Source organism: Dasypus novemcinctus, chromosome 11, assembly GCF_030445035.2.
Source record: "Dasypus novemcinctus isolate mDasNov1 chromosome 11, mDasNov1.1.hap2, whole genome shotgun sequence".
Classification (NCBI taxonomy): domain Eukaryota; kingdom Metazoa; phylum Chordata; class Mammalia; order Cingulata; family Dasypodidae; genus Dasypus; species Dasypus novemcinctus.
The window spans coordinates 107,907,008-107,924,680 of record NC_080683.1 but is presented as its reverse complement, the minus strand read 5'-3'; the positions used below and the strand labels follow the sequence as shown (position 1 = coordinate 107,924,680).

The 17,673-nt window shown below is 35.3% G+C and overlaps 1 protein-coding gene across 1 annotated transcript in view; it reads right to left on the bottom strand.

Annotated features, from left to right (window-relative positions):
• The window catches only part of LAMA2 (laminin subunit alpha 2), a 588,895-nt gene that overhangs the window by 199,957 nt on the left and 371,265 nt on the right, over positions 1-17,673 (bottom strand). The window contains exons 20-22 of the mRNA XM_071218658.1: positions 17,026-17,132; positions 11,167-11,347; positions 8,188-8,324 (exon numbers count right to left, since the gene is read on the bottom strand). Of these exons, the coding sequence (XP_071074759.1) occupies positions 8,188-8,324; positions 11,167-11,347; positions 17,026-17,132 (425 nt within the window). The remainder of the gene's footprint in view (positions 1-8,187; positions 8,325-11,166; positions 11,348-17,025; positions 17,133-17,673) is intronic.

The following is a 17,673-nucleotide window of genomic DNA, read 5'->3' as shown; positions in this document are numbered from 1 at the left end:
TTCCTCTGCTGTTTCTAGATTACTGTATTCAGATGTTTTACCACTTTTGTAAAAATGATTAGATTCTACTATTTTGCATGTGCCATCTAGGTAGAAAAGATAGTTTATACCTTTAGAGGTATTGCTATTGGCTCAAACAGGGCACACGTGGTCATCAAGTTCCAATATTCCTCAACCCAATCTGCTCACTATAAAGATTCTCACTAACATCAATAATGTTCTTGTCTATTTCTCCTAAATTCATAGGACACAGTTCAGTTATAATCTTACTTGACCTTTGTGTTGTATTTGGTACTGAAGAGCACTCCTTTTATTTAAACTTTCTCTTCTCCTTAGTTTTTACAACACTTAAATGGTTTATCTTTTCTTCTTTAAGCTTTTACTTCCAAATTTCTATCATGGATCTTATTTTCTTGCCCATTTCTTTTTAAATGTTTCATTTTGACATCCTTCCCCCTTTATTTTATTTTATTTATTTATTTATTTATTTATTTATTTATTTATTTATTTATTTATCACCCCCCCCCCCGTTGTCTGTTCTCTGTGTCTATTTGCTGCTCTTCTTTGTTCACCTCTGTTGTTGTCAGTGGCACAGGAATCTGTGTTTCTTTTTGTTGTGTCATCTTGTTGTGTCAGCTCTACGTGTGTGCAGCGCCATTCCTGGGCAGGCTGCACTTTCTTTTGTGTTGGGCGGCTCTCCTTACTGGGTGCACTCCTTGCGCATGGGGCTCCCCTACACGGGGGACACCCCTGCGTGGCATGGCACTCCTTGCGCGCATCAGCACTGCGCATGGGCCAGCTCCACACGGGTCAAGGAGGCCCGCAGTTTGAACCGTGGACCTCCCATGTGGTAGACGGATGCCCTAACCACTGGGCCAAGTCCGCCGCCATCCTCCCTCCTTTCAATTCTGGGCATTCCCTTAGAATTATACTTACTCACAAATCATCAGTGTATATAAAATTTCTAACACAAACTTCCTCTGTGCATTTCTAATTGCTTGCTGGACATCTCCATTTGAGTGTCCCACAGGTACCCGGGATGTTGAAAGTTAACTTATCTATTCATTTTTGTCCATGAAGTACTAACTGCTATGAGAATTTATCTCTAGCCACAAACAACTGCAAACCCTCAAAAAGAGAAAGAGAATAAAATATTTAAAAAACTATTTTTAGAGAGAGCAACAGAAAGGACTATGACTTATGAGAGAAGGAAAACAATGATGTAGTACATGGAGGCAATTTCTAGGCAGCAATATATAGAGAGGGAATGCAAACAAAGTTGAGTACTAAGTTCTAAGCTGAGTTGAGAAACACAGAGTGGTGACCGGAGATTCTGAGACAACCAGAATTTGTGTTGAACTAGGAAAGCGTTACACAGAGAGAGGATTCCAGAGAGGAAAAAAAGGGTCCTCTTATGTATTTGGCCAGGTACTAATCTGTGTGTGCATGGGATGTATTCCACAAGTTTGGGGAAAAAAAATATTGGAAATATCTAGGCTGTAAAATTGTCAAATCTCTCAGAAAGCTTGGAATAATTCATTTTCCCAACAGCCAGATTAGAGAGACATAGTAAAATACACTGGATAATTTTCTCTGATGGTTTAGACTTTAATAGTGGCACTAAAGGACTCCTGTACTAAAGTCTACTCTGGATCATCCCTAATAAAACTTAAAAGCATCCAAGTCATCAAGTATCCAAGTCATCAAGAAGTAACTAAGCTGTTTGTAAGGATAAAGTTCAACACTCTTCAAAGGAATACAACACAATCCAATACTCAACAATTAAATAAGCACAATGTTTGGTAAAAAAGAAAAGCTACTTGGCATACAAAGAAGCAGGAAAATATGACTCATAATAAGGAAAATTATAAGCTGATAGAAATATCCCTGAAAAAGAGATGGATTAGCAGATAACCACCATAAAGGAGCTATTATCAATATTATAAATATGCTCACGGATGTAATGGAAAAAGTAAAAACAACGAACAGTGAAATTAAAGGCACAAAATGATACAAAATGAAATCCAAAAGGAATTTTAAAGGTGAAAAATATTTGAAATTAAAAAAACCAGTGGATTGACTTAACAACAGATGAAACACTGAAGACAATAAAGATCAGTGAACCTGAATACTGAATGATAGAAACTATAAAAAATGAAGAATATAGAGAAAAGAGACTGAAAAAATGAAGAGAACCTCAGTGAGCTGCGAGAAATATCAAATAGTCCAACATACATTTAATGAGTCCCAGGAGAAAATGGGGGTAAGGAAAAGAAAAACATATGAAGATACAATGGCTGAAAAATTCCTCAGTTTGATGAAAACTCTAACCCACAGATGCAACAGATTCAACTAACCTTGTGCTCATGCAGAATAAGTACAGGAAAACTAAAAAAAAAAGAGCATAACCAAAGTGCTGAAATGAATGAACTTAAGATTCTATAACCAGCAAAAATATAAAAATATCTTTGGAAAAAATGAAGGAAAAATAAAGACTTTTATAATAAAAAAATGTAAAAACTCATTTTCAGCAGACATGAATATTAGAAACGACAATAAAAATTAGGAAGGTAGTTAAATTGAAGAAAGAAAATGATACAACATGGAAATTTGGATGTACACAAAAGAATGAAAACAATTGGAATTGATATATATGGTAAATTACAAAACATTTTTTTCTTCTCTCTAAAAGGTAATTGACCTTATAAATCAAATACATAAGAATATACTGTGGTATTTATCATATATAAAAGTAAAGTATATGACAACAATAGCACAAAAGATGGGAAAAGGATTTGAAGGTTTACTGTGGTAAAATTCTTATGCTAAATGTAAAATGGTATAATATTATTTTAAGGTTTATTCTGAAAAGTTAAAGATACACATCCTTAGAGCAGCCACTAAACTTATAAAACAAATATGTATAGTTAATAAGTTAAAGTGAAGATAAAATGCAATCATAAAAATAACTCAATACAGAAGACAGGCAGAGAAGTAAAAAGAAACCAAGAACAGAAAAGACAAGTGAAAAGCAAATAACAAAATGGTGGAGTTAGCCTAACTATACTGACAATTACATTAAATGAGAATAAATTAAATACTCCAATTACAATGCCAAATTGTAAGATTAGATAACAAATCACATATATGCTATCCAAAATAATTTAATTTTAAATATTAAAAAAGAGATGGGATTAATGATAGGGTAGAAAATGTATATATCTCCAAACACCAAACAAAAGAAAATGGAATTGCTATATGAATATCAGAAAAAGCACCTGTCAAAACAATGAATATAATCAAAGATAAACAAGGATAATTCATAATGATAAATGGGTCAAATTTTCAAAAAGACATAACAATACTAAATATGTATGGATCTAGTACTACTGTTCCAAAATATGTGAATCAAAACCTAGAGAACTGACAGAAAAAAATAGGCAAATCCAAATTATACCTGAAGATTTCAATACTTTCAGTAATTAGAAGAACAAATAGACATAAAAATTATTGGGGATAATTGAGATTTAAAGAATATTTCACCTAATAACTCTAGAATACATACAGTTTTCAAGTGCACTTGTTAGATTAGTCAAATGGATGAAATTCTGGTCCATAAAATAAATCTTAATAAATGTAAAATTGAAATCATCCAACTTACATTCTTTCTTCTAATACAGAACCAGACTATACACCAATAATAAAAAGTTATCTTGAAAATTTGCAAACATTTAAAAATTAAACAGCATCCTTCTGAATAATCAATTCATTAAAAATAAATTAAAGAATGTTTTTAAAAGAATGAAATTGTATGGAATGTAGCCACAATAGTGCCTATAAAGAAACTTATAACATGAATATTTATATTAGAAAAGAAGAAAGTCTCAAATGAATGATCCAAGCTTCCTTAAGAAACTTAGAAAAGAGTAAATTAAATTCAAAGGAAGCAAAGGAAGGAAATAATAAAAATAAAATCAAAATCAATGAAATAGAAAACAGAAAAACTTTAGGGAAAATCAATGATATGTGTTCTTTGAAAATAATTCTAAAAAAATTGATAAACCTCTAGAAATACTGGTTAAGAAACAAAAAGGAAGACATAATCATCAAAATTATGAATTAAAAAGGTATATCACTATAGAGCCTATAACAGTTTGATATGATTATGAACTCCAAAAATAGATATTGGATTATGTTTGTAAACTGGTCTGAACCTGGGCATGATTAGGCTATGGTTAGGGCTTTGATTGGGCTACATCCTTAGGGTGTTGAGTCCCCGCCCTTGGCCCTTGGTGGGTGGGGAGACTCACAGATAAAAGGCATGGCAAAGGACAGAGTTGGGGGTTTTTGATGTTGGAGTTCGATGCTGAAGACTTAAGCTGGAGCCCGGGAAATAAGCTCCCAGAGGGAAGAGAAGCCAGCCCCAGGAAGAAAAGAACCTTGAACCCAGAGAGAAGCAAGACCCTGGAAGGGAGGAATCCAGGAAGCTTGAACACTCACAACCATTGGCAGCCATCTTGCTCCAACACGTGAAAATGTATTTTGGTGAGGAAAGTAACTAATGCTTATGGCCTGGTATCTGTAAGCTCCTACCCCAAATATATACCCTGTATGAAAACCAACCAATTTCTGGTATTTTGCATCAGCACCCCTTTGGATGACTAATACAGAGCCTCTGGACAAATGATCAAAAGTCATTCAAGGAGCAATAAATAATCTAAATAGGTCTACATATCTATTTTAAAATTTTGAAATTGTAGTTAAATGTCCCATAAAAGCAACTTCAGGCAAAGATGGCTTAAGGACTGAATTCTACCAAATATTTAATGAAAAAGGAATATCAATTTTAAGCAATTTTTTTCAGAAGTCATGAGAGAAGGGAACGCTTCTCAACCCATTTCAAGAGGCTGTCATTATGACACCAAAACTAGAAAAAACTACAAGAAAAACAAAACAAACTATAGATCAGGGTTCTTAACTTTTTTTTCCCATGGACCCCTTTGCCAGTAAGGTGAAAACCATAGACTCCTAAGTCCATACTATATTGTGTATTATTTAATAAATATATCACACCCGCATAACACATAAAATTTATATAAATGTGCAAGAATAATGTTTTTTGAATTTCAATTCAGGCTCACGGACTCCTTGTTAAGAAGTCCTGCTATAGACCAATATCTCTCATGTGCATAGATCCGAAAATCATTTCAAAAATCCAGGCCAAATCCTGTATTATTTAAATGGACACTACGCATGTCTACACAGGGTTAACTTGAGAATTGGAAGATTGGATCAAGATTCAAAAAGTAAACTCATGCTTATTGAATAGATTCAGAAAACGTTTCACAAGATCTAACATATTTTTGATAAAATCTCGGCCAACTAGGAATATAAAGGATATCCTCAAGCAAATAAGGGGCATCGATAAGTAAACTACAGCTAATATCATTCTTAATTGTAGAAGACGGAATGCTTTCTACTTAAAGCAGGAATAAGGCAAGGATGTTTGCTCTAACTGCTCCTTGTCAACATTTTACTGAGGATTCTATGTAATGCAATAAGTCAATAAAAAGAAATAAAATTATACAGAATTGAAAGAAAGAAGTAAAGCTCTATTTACAGAAGACATGATTATCTACATAGAAAATCCCAAGAATCTATCAAAAAGGAAAAAACTAGAATTAAGAAATTTAGTAAGATAGCAGTATAGAAGTTAACATACAAAAATAACTATGTTTTCCTATGCCACCAATGAACAATTGGAAACTGAAATGAAAACACATAATATTTCTATTTGGATGAAAACGTGAAACACTTGATAAATTTAAGAAACTACGTGCAAGATCTGTACACCAAAACTAATAAAACATTACTGAGAAAAAGTGAAAAGAACTAAATAAATGGAAATAGATACCATGTTCATAAATTGAATTAGCATTCTTAAATTGTATTCCAAATCAAATCCTATTAGTCTTTTTGTTAAAGCAATTGACAAGCTAATTCTAACATTTATATAGATGTGCAAAGGATCTAGAATAGACAAAATATATTGAAAAAGAAGAACAAAGTTGGAGAACTTTGACTGCACGACTTACTAGAAAGCTACAATAATCAAGACAGTGTGGGAAACAGATTAGAGCCCTCTACTAGGTCAACACATAAATGGTCAAATGATTTTCGAAAAAGTGGCCAAAATAATTCAGTGGGAAAAAGGATAGTTTCAACAAATGCTTATGGAAAAACTGGGTATCCATAAAAAGTGAACTTTGACCAGTACCTCACACTATACACAAAATTTAACATTAAAAATGAATAATGGAAAAAGTTTAAGAGACAAAACTTTAAAACTTCTGGAAGAATTAAATACAAAAGAATATTTGGACCTTGGTTTACACATATATTTATTTCTTAGATAAAACATAAAACCACAAAAGAAAAACTAAAAAACTAGTCTTTATAAAAATAAAATGAATACAGTATACAGGAACTGAAAAGCAAGCTATATACTAGAAGAAAATAGTTGCAGAAAAATATTTATTAAAGGACTGGTGTTCAGCATATATAAAGAACTCTTGCAACTCATGACTAAAAAGGCCAACAAATTAAAATAAAAATTAGCAAAGATTTATACAGACACTTCATAAAAGAAGACACGTGACTGTCAAAGTAATGAATAAAATGATTTCCGACATCATTAGTTATGAAGGAAAATCAAAAGAAACAAACATACAGCAAAACGAATGGATAAAATTAACTTATGACAGAATCCCAAGTGTTTGCCAAGATGTGGAGCATTCTTGTGGAGAGAAATGAAAACATATGTCCACAGAAATGCTTTTGACTTACATTGGAATATTTATGGCAAAATTATTCATAATGGGTCCTACTGGAAACAACCCAAATGTCTATCAAAAACAATGATAAATTGATAAATAAGTTGTGGTATATCCACGCAATGGCATATTGCTAAGGAATTAAAAAGCTCAAACTACTGATACATGCAACAATATGGATGAATATTAAAAGCATTATATTAAGTGAGGGAAGCCAGATTTTAAAATCCCAACAAACAAAAAAACACCCTAAACAACAATGATTCTATTTATATGAAGTTCTAGAAATGACAAAACTATAGTGATAGAATGCAAAACCGTTGCCTGGTGCCGAGTGTAGGGAATGGGATTTTGACTGCAAATGGGTACAAGGAAAGAAAATATTCTGTTTTAATTTTTGCTATTTTTAGCTGGCTGTAATCGTTGGTCAAAACTCATTAAATTGCACACTTTAAATGGTGAATTTAATTTAATTTGTATGTCACAAAAAACTGATAACTGTGAACTCATCACCTTTCCCTCTTGAACATGCTTCTCCTCCTATATTACTTTTCAAAGTAAATGATATCATCGTCTACTGGGTTGCAAAGCAAAACTTGGGAGTCATCCTTCAACTCACTTCTTCTTGCTCTTTCCCCCAAACACATGAATTCCCCAAGCCCTATCAGTTTATGAATTCTATACTGGAGGCTTGCTGACTAGGTCCCAGCTTCCAACATTGCTCACTATTTCTGCCACAGCTTTCTAATGATCACCAGCGCTCTCATAAGGATCCCGCCTTCCATTTGCCTTCCATGTTGCTGCTGGATAGATTTCTATAAACAAGAGTCTGGTCAAGCCACTTTTTCTGGTCCCATTCATGGAAAACAAGGAGACTTTTTCCAAGTTAAAGGTTGTTATAATGACTTCAGAATCACCTCAACTATTTCGGAAAAGTGGCAATTTGCTCATAATTGGTGGCAATTCCCGTCGATTTTTGGCAAATTTCTTTAATTAGTTCCTGATTTACTGGAAATTTGTAGGTAGATTTCATTGTGTCTAGGTATGCGTTTATGGCTGTTTCCTGGTTTTAAGTCAGATGTCATTTCCTTTTCTATATTAGTTCCCTGTTGGAAATTTTGTAGGGTTTCTCTGGTAGGTATTATGGCATAACCAATAAAAATATGTACTTAATTCCATAATCTTTCCCACAAATAAAAGTTAAGATACTGATTTAATATCTGCAATCACACTGTAGTCATAATTCTATTTTGTTTTGTAATATAATATTGGCTTCGAATTCCCTACTGTAGAACTCTACCCAAACAAGAGAACTTAAAAAAAATTATCAGATTAAACAAAATGACTCACTTACCTTACAACCACTGACAATGCTGTGGCCCCAGGTATTGGGTGCACATTTAGAACATTTCTCTCCAATGGTATTGGGAGGGCAAATGCATTGACCAGTTTGCGGGTCACAATTATTACCCAGATGGGAACAGTCACAAGCTTCACAGGTGATAGGAGAGGGAGGAATAAAGGACAAAGAGAAAAAAAAAAAAATAGTAAAATTTGACATAAAGCCCTGAGTTTGACGCTGTGGTAATTTGTGTTGTTTTATTTTCCATACCATGTTTAAGGATCCTTAAAAAAAAAAACTTACTTTATAAATCTTCTATGTCAAAGTACACAGCACATTTCACAGAGAAGTTGGTCAATAAATATAGGTTGTATTTAATTCAAAAGTTAAAGCATTTTCAGCTTTTTGGCTAAGTTTAAAGAAAGAAAGAACTGGTGATCATATTCCATATTAACTGTATTGCTTTCTATCTGAATACTATAAAGTTTAAAATTTTGTTTCCATATTTCTTTTAAGTTCATTACTAAATTTTCTATCCTTGTCAATAACCTTGACTTGCAATAAAAACCAATAAGCTTAATAAACTTCTTAAATTACTGTACATGATACACATAGTTATAAATGGTACACAATAGGATATGCCAGTCGTGCAAATATTTAAAAAATCACCAAATTGTGAGCACAGCCTTTAAATGAAAATATCTTTTGAGTTTTATTGAACACCTTATTATTTTTTCAATAGTTTCTCTATTTTCTTCAAAATACGTGATATATAGGAGAGCAAAATTCATCCCTGCCCATATAGCACTTTCTCAAAGAATGCAAAGGTAGGTTTAAGAAGATCTTCAAAGCCATCCAAGACAAGGAGTGCCTTCCATTTAATAGCTATAATTGACCCAGCTACAAAGAAAGTATATTTCAGCACAGTCTTTCATATCAAGAAGTGAAAGCAAGAGATGAAACACAAAATACTTGGATTTAAATAGAAGAGCAATGTTATAAGAAATCTTTTAATTGGTCATACAATGATTAAATCTTTTAACTATATAGATCTAGGATATTTAAGTTCACTTTTTAAGGGATCACAATTATCACTACCCACCTCATTCCATACCAGCTGTGAAAAATGCTTAGTACCATGCTGGACAAATAGCAAGTGCTAAATAGCTGTTAGACATTGTTGTTGTGTTTTTTTTGTTATTATTGTGGTTGCTAATTTTAAGCCCAAGGATTTATTTTATATGTGCCATTCATTAAGAAGAAGAATAGTTAACATCACATTTAATTTTATCTTCTAAAATGTCTTAGTCAGTTCAAATCATCACTTAGAAATAGAAATTCTCTAAACAGTTGTTCAGTGGCGTCATTACATTGTATAGGGAAAAAACCCTGAGTAATTAGTTTTCCCTGATGAAAGACAGAAATTTTAGTACAATTAATACTAAAAGAAAAATAATGATGAATATGATAATAATAAATAAACACTTACATGGCCCTTATATACCAGATACTACTCTAAATATTTTTACAGGCATTAACTCAACCAATTCTCACAAAAATCTCATGGTACTGATAATGGTTTATCTCCACTTAACACATGAATACTGCAGAGGGACTGCAAGATCATATAACTACTTGCTTGGTAGTCCACTAGACAAATCTAGGTCGTCTGGCTCAAGTAATGTTTTCAACCACGAGGTTATCTGCTTGTCCAATGCTCTTTTTCCATTATATTTCTCTAGGTTAGAATACTTAGTAAATCACATTTCTAAAATGTCATCACCATTTCATAATTTAAAATAATACTCTTGGCCTTATTAATAATTTTTGATAGTGGATATAGTTGAATATATGTAATATCTAATGAATTCATATTAAGTTAAAATAGAATAAGACTGATTTAAAGAACAGTGAATATTTTGCATTGCAGTTTATAATTATTTCGTATGTACAAATATTGACACAGATCATATATGGATTCTTATGGATTTATGAGGATAACATTTAGAATAATTTGCAATTTGACTTAATTTATGATAAGAATGTATATCTAAATTGCTTGAGAATGTCTGAAAGGTATTTGACATCTATATAACTTCAAATATTTTCATGTGGCTTCCTGCATACATTTGCTACAATAGTCAACAATCATATCTTAAAATCTTACAATGTGTTTATCATGGTGCTGAGAGCTAGAAATGTCATCAATATTGAAATAAAGCATTTACTAAGCAAAGATAATATTCAACTTAGCCGTCATTGGAATAACGACCAATTATAAATTAGTGGCCTATCAATTAAGGCTAATGTTCAATTTTTACTTCTATCTGTAAGGTATTTTTTCCTGTTTTCTTAATTTGTAATTCATGGGAAGGCTTTAGCTGGACACCTGAAAAAAACTGATTGGGGGAGCCATGGTTAAAGACCCCGTCTATATTTTTAATAACTATCTAGAGTCAACCTGCTTTTCTCTCAGAACATCACAGATTTCAAGGCACCTGAAAGTAGATGAAAGCATATTTTTCTACCAGATAAAAAATTATTAACTTCCCTGTTCCTTTTGTAAAATGAAAGGAAAAGTTGAAGTGCATTAGCTTGGGAGTAGAGTTTAAACTAAGCTAACTTATGAAACCAAGAAAAAAGGAACATTTGACTTTCAAGCTAAAACCGCCACGGCATGACTGGCTGAAATGAGGTCAAAGATAGGGAGGGACACAACAAGAACTGGGATCTGCTGATGGATTTTTATCAGTTTGTTGAGTGCTTGCAACCAGTCATTTCTAAGGCAGTGTTTTGAACTACAATGTATTTCATTTGTTAATTTATGTTAATTAAATGAATATACATTACTTAGGCTACATATTTTATATCATAAAATTTGTTCTCAATGTACATTTTGTTTGATCTCTGGGCACCCTGAAGAACAAACTGTTAAAGAAGCTGAGACCAAAACCCGAGGCTGAGTAGGTAGGACTCGTCTTTTTCACAGACCTGTGCATCCCCCTTCCTGGAAGTTGAAGTAGCCATGGGCACAGTGGTCACATTTCTTTCCTGTTACACCAGGTTGACACCAACACTGTCCACTCTCTTCACAGTCAAAAGATTTAGACCCAAAGGAATTGCAGTTGCAGGGTACACACCCCTTTGCTGATTGTAGGCCGAAGGTTTCAGGCTGGCATAAAAGAGGAAGGAAAACATTTTAATTTAAATGAATTAATAAGCAATGAAACAAGACACGCACTACCCAAAGATTAGGCTGGAGAAGGGGAAACTCTCAGGGTTCTTCATTGACATTATGACAACTGGGGTGTCATTTAATCTAATGGACCTTTTCCTACCATCTCCGAAGAGAAAGGTTCAATTATTTTAAAATCCCATTAAGACTAATGGTCACAGAGGGCATTATCTTTCTGCCTGTTACATTTCCACCAGCCTTTTTCTATACTTACCAAGGTTCTAACAGCTATCTGGAAATAAGCAGTGGTGTTATTTCCAGTTTTAATTGAAAAATTTACTAGTTGAATTCCTAATAGGACTTTCAGATCCTAGGATCTCCTATTTGATAAAAGCACTTTCAGTATTATTGACCAACAATGTTTAGTTAAAGTAAAGCTCCGCCCCCCCAATATTTCATCTACATTAGGTCATATATCCATAGATACTTCCACTCATCACTATAGTACTCATGTAATAAATGTAACTCACAGATTATGCCTATACTGACAAAATAATCGGTTAGACAAACATCTAGCTCCTTAGGTGTTATTTTTAACAATTTATATTCATCTGTGAGATTGTGTACCTAATCAGCAGACTGAGGTAGGTGAAAGGAACCTTTCATTTCCTTTTGGGTTATTCATATGCATAGCTTATCTATTTGTAACAATCTTCAAAGGGTAAACTCTGTATTACTAGCTTTGGCTGGTTTTCTTGAAATGCATGCCACCAAGCCTGGAATAACTATTTTAGAAAATGCTGATGGATTAAAATCCACTCCTACTAGAAAAGTAAAGGGCACGTATCTTGCTTAAAGTATATCAGAACTGTCTTTTTTATATAAAGTGTCATAATATTATATTTTAATCTACAAAATTATTCTTAGTAATTATTTCTTTGTAAATTACTTTTGAAAATTAGACTTAATAATTACTTCTCGGTAAAAATAAATTATGCCACTTAAAATAAGCCACCCCCAAAAAGAAATGAATAAGCATTATTATATATTTTTGGCATTATTGTCAACTGAATCAAAAATAATTCCAGAAAACAAAATCACACTGAAATCAATCTTTTAAAATGACAGTAGTTAAGGTTTTATTTTTTAATGTAAAATGGGTTGATTCTGATAATAGCTTTAAGCTTTATATTTAATGCTGGCTTTATTTTTATTTCTAATTTTAATCCAGATTTTATTATGATAAAAGAATAATGTGTGTAACTGTTCTAGCAAATGAACTAATACATGGTTTTGAAATTTAATTAAACTTTGTAAGGCAAAATTAAACCATACAATACTTTTCTTATTCATATAAATAAGCCAATGAAAAATTTTAGATACCTGGCCTAGGGAAATAATTAGAAATTGGGACAATCAAAATAATTAGAATAATCACAAAAAGCTTAATGCATGAGCATGCCCACTACAATATTATTTATTAAAATGAGCGACTGTAGGGACACTCAGTTGTTCTATGTTAGAGAGTAGCTGAATAGTTACGATAGCATTCATGCTATGAAATGAGATGCAATCATTAAAATACTGACTTGAAGCAGTTTTAATGATATGAATATTCTTAGTAAAAGCAGGATATAAAATTATGTTTGCACTTATTCTAACTACATACTCATAAAAACACATACCACACAGACGCACACAAATGAAAACATACATACATAGAACAAACCTACAATATATTAAAATATTTTCTAAGAAAACCTGGAATGTAGAAATAGTACTTTACCCTTGTTTTTTTTCCTAAATTTTCTTCACTTAACGTATATAAAACCTTCAATGCATAAATTACTAAAATGTTACAGAAATTTCCATAGCACAGTTGTCATTTAAAAACTTCCATTGTAGATTATGTAACAAAATATGCAAGAAGTGGCTCTAATGTATTTTTCAAGTGTTTAAATAATGTAATTTTAGAGGCTAGGTTACAATAAATTAAATACCACCAACATTCAGTAGTAAAATTTTAATAAATATGGTCTTCAAAATTTATTTCAGAAGCTAAGGAAAACTCACCTAGTAAACATATTGAAGAGACAAACATCCCTAGTCAGTAACTGAGACTAATGAAGTAAATCAAATATGGGAGAGAGTACTAGTCAAATCTCAGTGAGAACGGTGATGGACTCCCATAAATTCTTCTCACTCAGCATACAACAATAGCACTTACATCTTGTGCTTGCTGTGTGGCAAGCACTGTTCTAAACCCCTTTACAAGACAATCTTGAGAGATGGGTATACTCATCATCACTGTTTCACAGAATGGTGAAACTGAGGCACAGAAAGGGTAATTAAGTGCCAACTGTGGAGTCAGTTTTCCAAATCCTTCAGTGTCAAGGTAACTTTACATTTTGGAGACATTTTGAGATTAGTTATTGTCCCCCCCCCCCACCTTTTTTTTTTTTTGAGGTACTGGGGGCTGAACCCAGGACCTTGTGTGTGGGAAGCCAGCACTCAACCATTGAGGCAAATTGGCTTTTGTTTGTTTTGCTTGTTGTTTGTATTTGCTTTTTCAGGAGGCACCAGGAACCAAACCTGGGACCTCCCATGTGGGAGGCGGATACTCAACCACTTGAGTCACATCCACTCCTTATACGTTTTTTAAATTTTATTTATATATATATATTTAAAATTTCTCTCCCCTTCCTGGCCCACCTCCCCCAGTTGTCTGCTCTCTGTGTCCATTCACTGTGTGTTCTTTTGTGTTCGCCTCTATTCTTGTTAGCAGCACCGGGAATCTGTGTCCCTTTTTGTTCCGTCATTTGCTTTGTCAGCTCTCTGTGTGTATAGTGCCACCCTGGACAGGCTGCACTTTTTCATGCTGGGCAGCTGTCCTCATGGAGCACCATCCTTGTGTGTGGGGCTCCCCTACACAGGGACACCCCTGCGTGGCAGGGTATTCCTTGCCGCATCAGTGCTGCACATGAGCCAGCTCATCACACGGGTCAGGAGGCCTTGGGTTTGAACTTTGGACCTCCCGTGTGGTAGGCTGATGCTCTATCCATTGAGCCAGGTCTGCTTCCTGTATACTTTTATTTTAAATGTATGTATTGTTTTTTGAGAAAGTCACTCTAGATTTCCTCAATACAATAATAAAAATAATGATGATAAGTGTTAATCATGACCGATAATAATAGTTAATATTTATTAAGAACACTCCTACTCTGAGACAGTCACAGAGGTGCCTCAATGGATCTCCCTATAAGAGAACGTGCTGTGGGGAGTGTAGCCAATGGACAACCTCCAGCTTCCACCTCTTCAGAGCCTATACTTTTCCCAGGCAACTTCCTGGCCAATGACTAATTACGAGCAGGTGCTAGAACCTTCCTGCCCAATGTGGACTCCTCTAATGGGCAGAATGTTCTTGGGCATTTCCCACTGGCCTGGCCACAATTTTGAGATTTTGGCAGAATGCACTATAAGAGGCTTTTCCTCCCCTGACTTTCCTTCCTCCTCTCCTTGTACAGGGATGGGACCTGCATTGCAGACAGAAGGTTCTCATGGCTTGCTGTTGCCCTCATAAACTTTTCCCCCAGTAAATCTCTTGGCATTGGCTTAATGGAGGACTCAAGCCAGAAACACAGTCTTTGAAGTGGGTCATACTACAGAGGAAGCTGTATTACAGGAAGACCTAAGGAATTGGCCTTACAACTAGGAAGTGGTCAAGCTGGGAGCTGATCTAAGAAGTCTGATAGCCAAAATTCATTTCTTAAAAAGTATCATTTTGAGCCAAGAAATGAGAACATGGATATGTCTTTTTCCTTTACTTCCCCTTTACATTTTTATTCATCCTTCCCTTCTTCTACCCCCTACCACCCTCAACTCCTCACAGGCTCTGAATCTACAATGGCAAGGTTTGTCCCTAATTACACATCATATATATATTTCTCCCTCCTTCCTCTTTTTTCCTCTCTCTCCCTCTAAGCATTTTAATTCTGCCTTGTGAGAAAGTGTCAAAGTGCCAAACGTTTAGTGTCCTAGCTCCTTTTTCTTGTGGTAGAAAGCAACCTTCCTCACCCTGTGTACGTTGTACATTTATCTTGTTTAGAAGTGTGTTTCTTGTGTTTGTTGAATACCGGAACAAAATTACGATGTGAAAAGGTAACAAAATCATTAATGACAAGGAAATGTCAAGCAGGAAAGTGAGAGGAAAAAACTTGTGAAGAATGTCCAAATGATGAAGAGAAATGGAATGCAGGAAGAGAGAAAGGCCTCCAAGTAGCTGTGAGATACACAGCTGTGACCAAGGGGCTGCATTTTCTTCAGCAAGTCCCTTTCCTGGCTGAGTTTCAGTCATAAAATGAGTTTACACCAAATGATGCCTGAAATCCCTTCCATTTCTAAGATCCTAGGTTCTTGGAAATACTTTTTTCTATGATTTCTCCATATCCATGCAAACTTGAACCTATGGACTTGAACATACCTTGTGAAGCATATGCAATAGCTATTTTTAAGAGGCAAGGCAAGGCTTCAGTCAGATTGCCTGAATTTCGCATCTGCAGTTTGCACAGTGAAGCAGCTATCCCTGGGGACAGCGCCACCGGGGAAGGTCGGCCGCAGCACACAGCACACGCCGCGGAGGCCGCGCCATGCAGCGCCCCCGCCGTTACCCGAGCCGGCGGCGCTCGATGCGCTCCCCGAGGGCACCCGCTGGAGCTGCCCAGGGCCCCCCTCCGCGGGGCGCCCAGGACCCGCTGAGCTCGCCGGCGCTGCTCCTGCTGCCGGTGCGCCCGCCGGCCGAGGCTGCACTGTTTACCCAGGAAGCCTGCTTTACAGGCACATCTTCCTGTCGGGTCACATTGCGGTGACACAGAGCCAACAGGACTGCAGTCACATAACACACAGAATCGCTTCTCTGGGTCCCACCGCGTACTGGGCTTTAAAAAGCCAATGGAAAAAGAATGGAAAAAAGAAAAAGAGTATAAAATAGTTTCCAAGGGATAGAGGCGTATCATATTTTCAGATGTTCCTACAGGCAAATCCGTTTGACCTCTGAGAAGTGCTTGCTTTTGCTGAACTAATTTCATCACCAGTCAAAGAGGTTTATGTGAAAGAATGAGTGCAAATCCATCTTCTCTCATGGACGACGCTGAAACTGCAGCCCCACTAACGGCCTGGAAATATGTTCAGATCAGAGGGCAACGTATTTTAATAAAATATTTTATTTTAGCAAAACGATCTATCTAGAACTACCTTGCTTAGCTTCTTTACTGAAGACTTCTGAAGTATGCACTGGAAACAACTTTTACATGATGGAACTAGAAAAAGAGGTTAAATCCAAATGTAATGATACGTTTCATTCTGCCAAAAACGGAGGCAAAGGAAACTGTTTTACTCTTCCCGGAATGGGATTAAATCTCAATGTTTTTCATTTCAAGAACATCAGAATCAAAACAAACAGGATACAACATTCACTGCCAAGGCAATGTGGGTTGAAAGTCTACTGTCAATGTACAGCAAATTTTGTTTTAGTTTGAGGAAACATGTCTCTGGTCGCAGGAATTTTACATATAGAGTTAAATAATCCCAAACTTTTCTTTCAATGTGCTAAAGTGTAGAAAACAGGTCCTTGAAAGCCAATGGAAGTTTCCCAGGAGGAACTAGCTCCTGCTCCTTACCTGGCACTCGTCACAGCGCCGCCCCTGCACGTTGGGCCTGCATTCACACTGCCCTGTTCGAGGGTGGCAGCTCTCCGAGAGGGAACCGTTGATGTTACAGCGACAGGCTGCCAGGAGTAGAGAGGTCTGTGGTCAGGAAGAACTTCCCAATTGTCTCAACAGATTGTTAAATAATAGTATACCCCAAATATAACACTGACACCTGCGTTTTATAATGGAATGTTTTCTGATGTGCCAGTGCTTGTTATGCATCTTACCATTTGATCTTGCAACAGCCCTCCTGGCTGTAGAGATAATTCATGGAGAGGTTTAAGCACAGTGCCTGGCACATCATGTGCTCTTTAAATATTGCTGTCATTATTATTATTCCAATTTTGAGAATGAGGATGCTGATGTTCAAAGAAGCCATAAGTTATCCGAGGTCACACAGTGAGTTGGTGATAGAGCCAGTCCAGGGCCCACGCCACTTGAGCCCAAGTCCAGGGTTATATCTATCACTCCTCAACCTACTTGCCTTCTTCGTGAAAATTCAAAATATTATAACTATATTGCAAGTAATCCATTCTGACTTCAGGACTAAAATACTTTTAGGGAATGATCAAAATTAATAGCAACCATGACATAATATTAGTGTCATAATTAATCAAG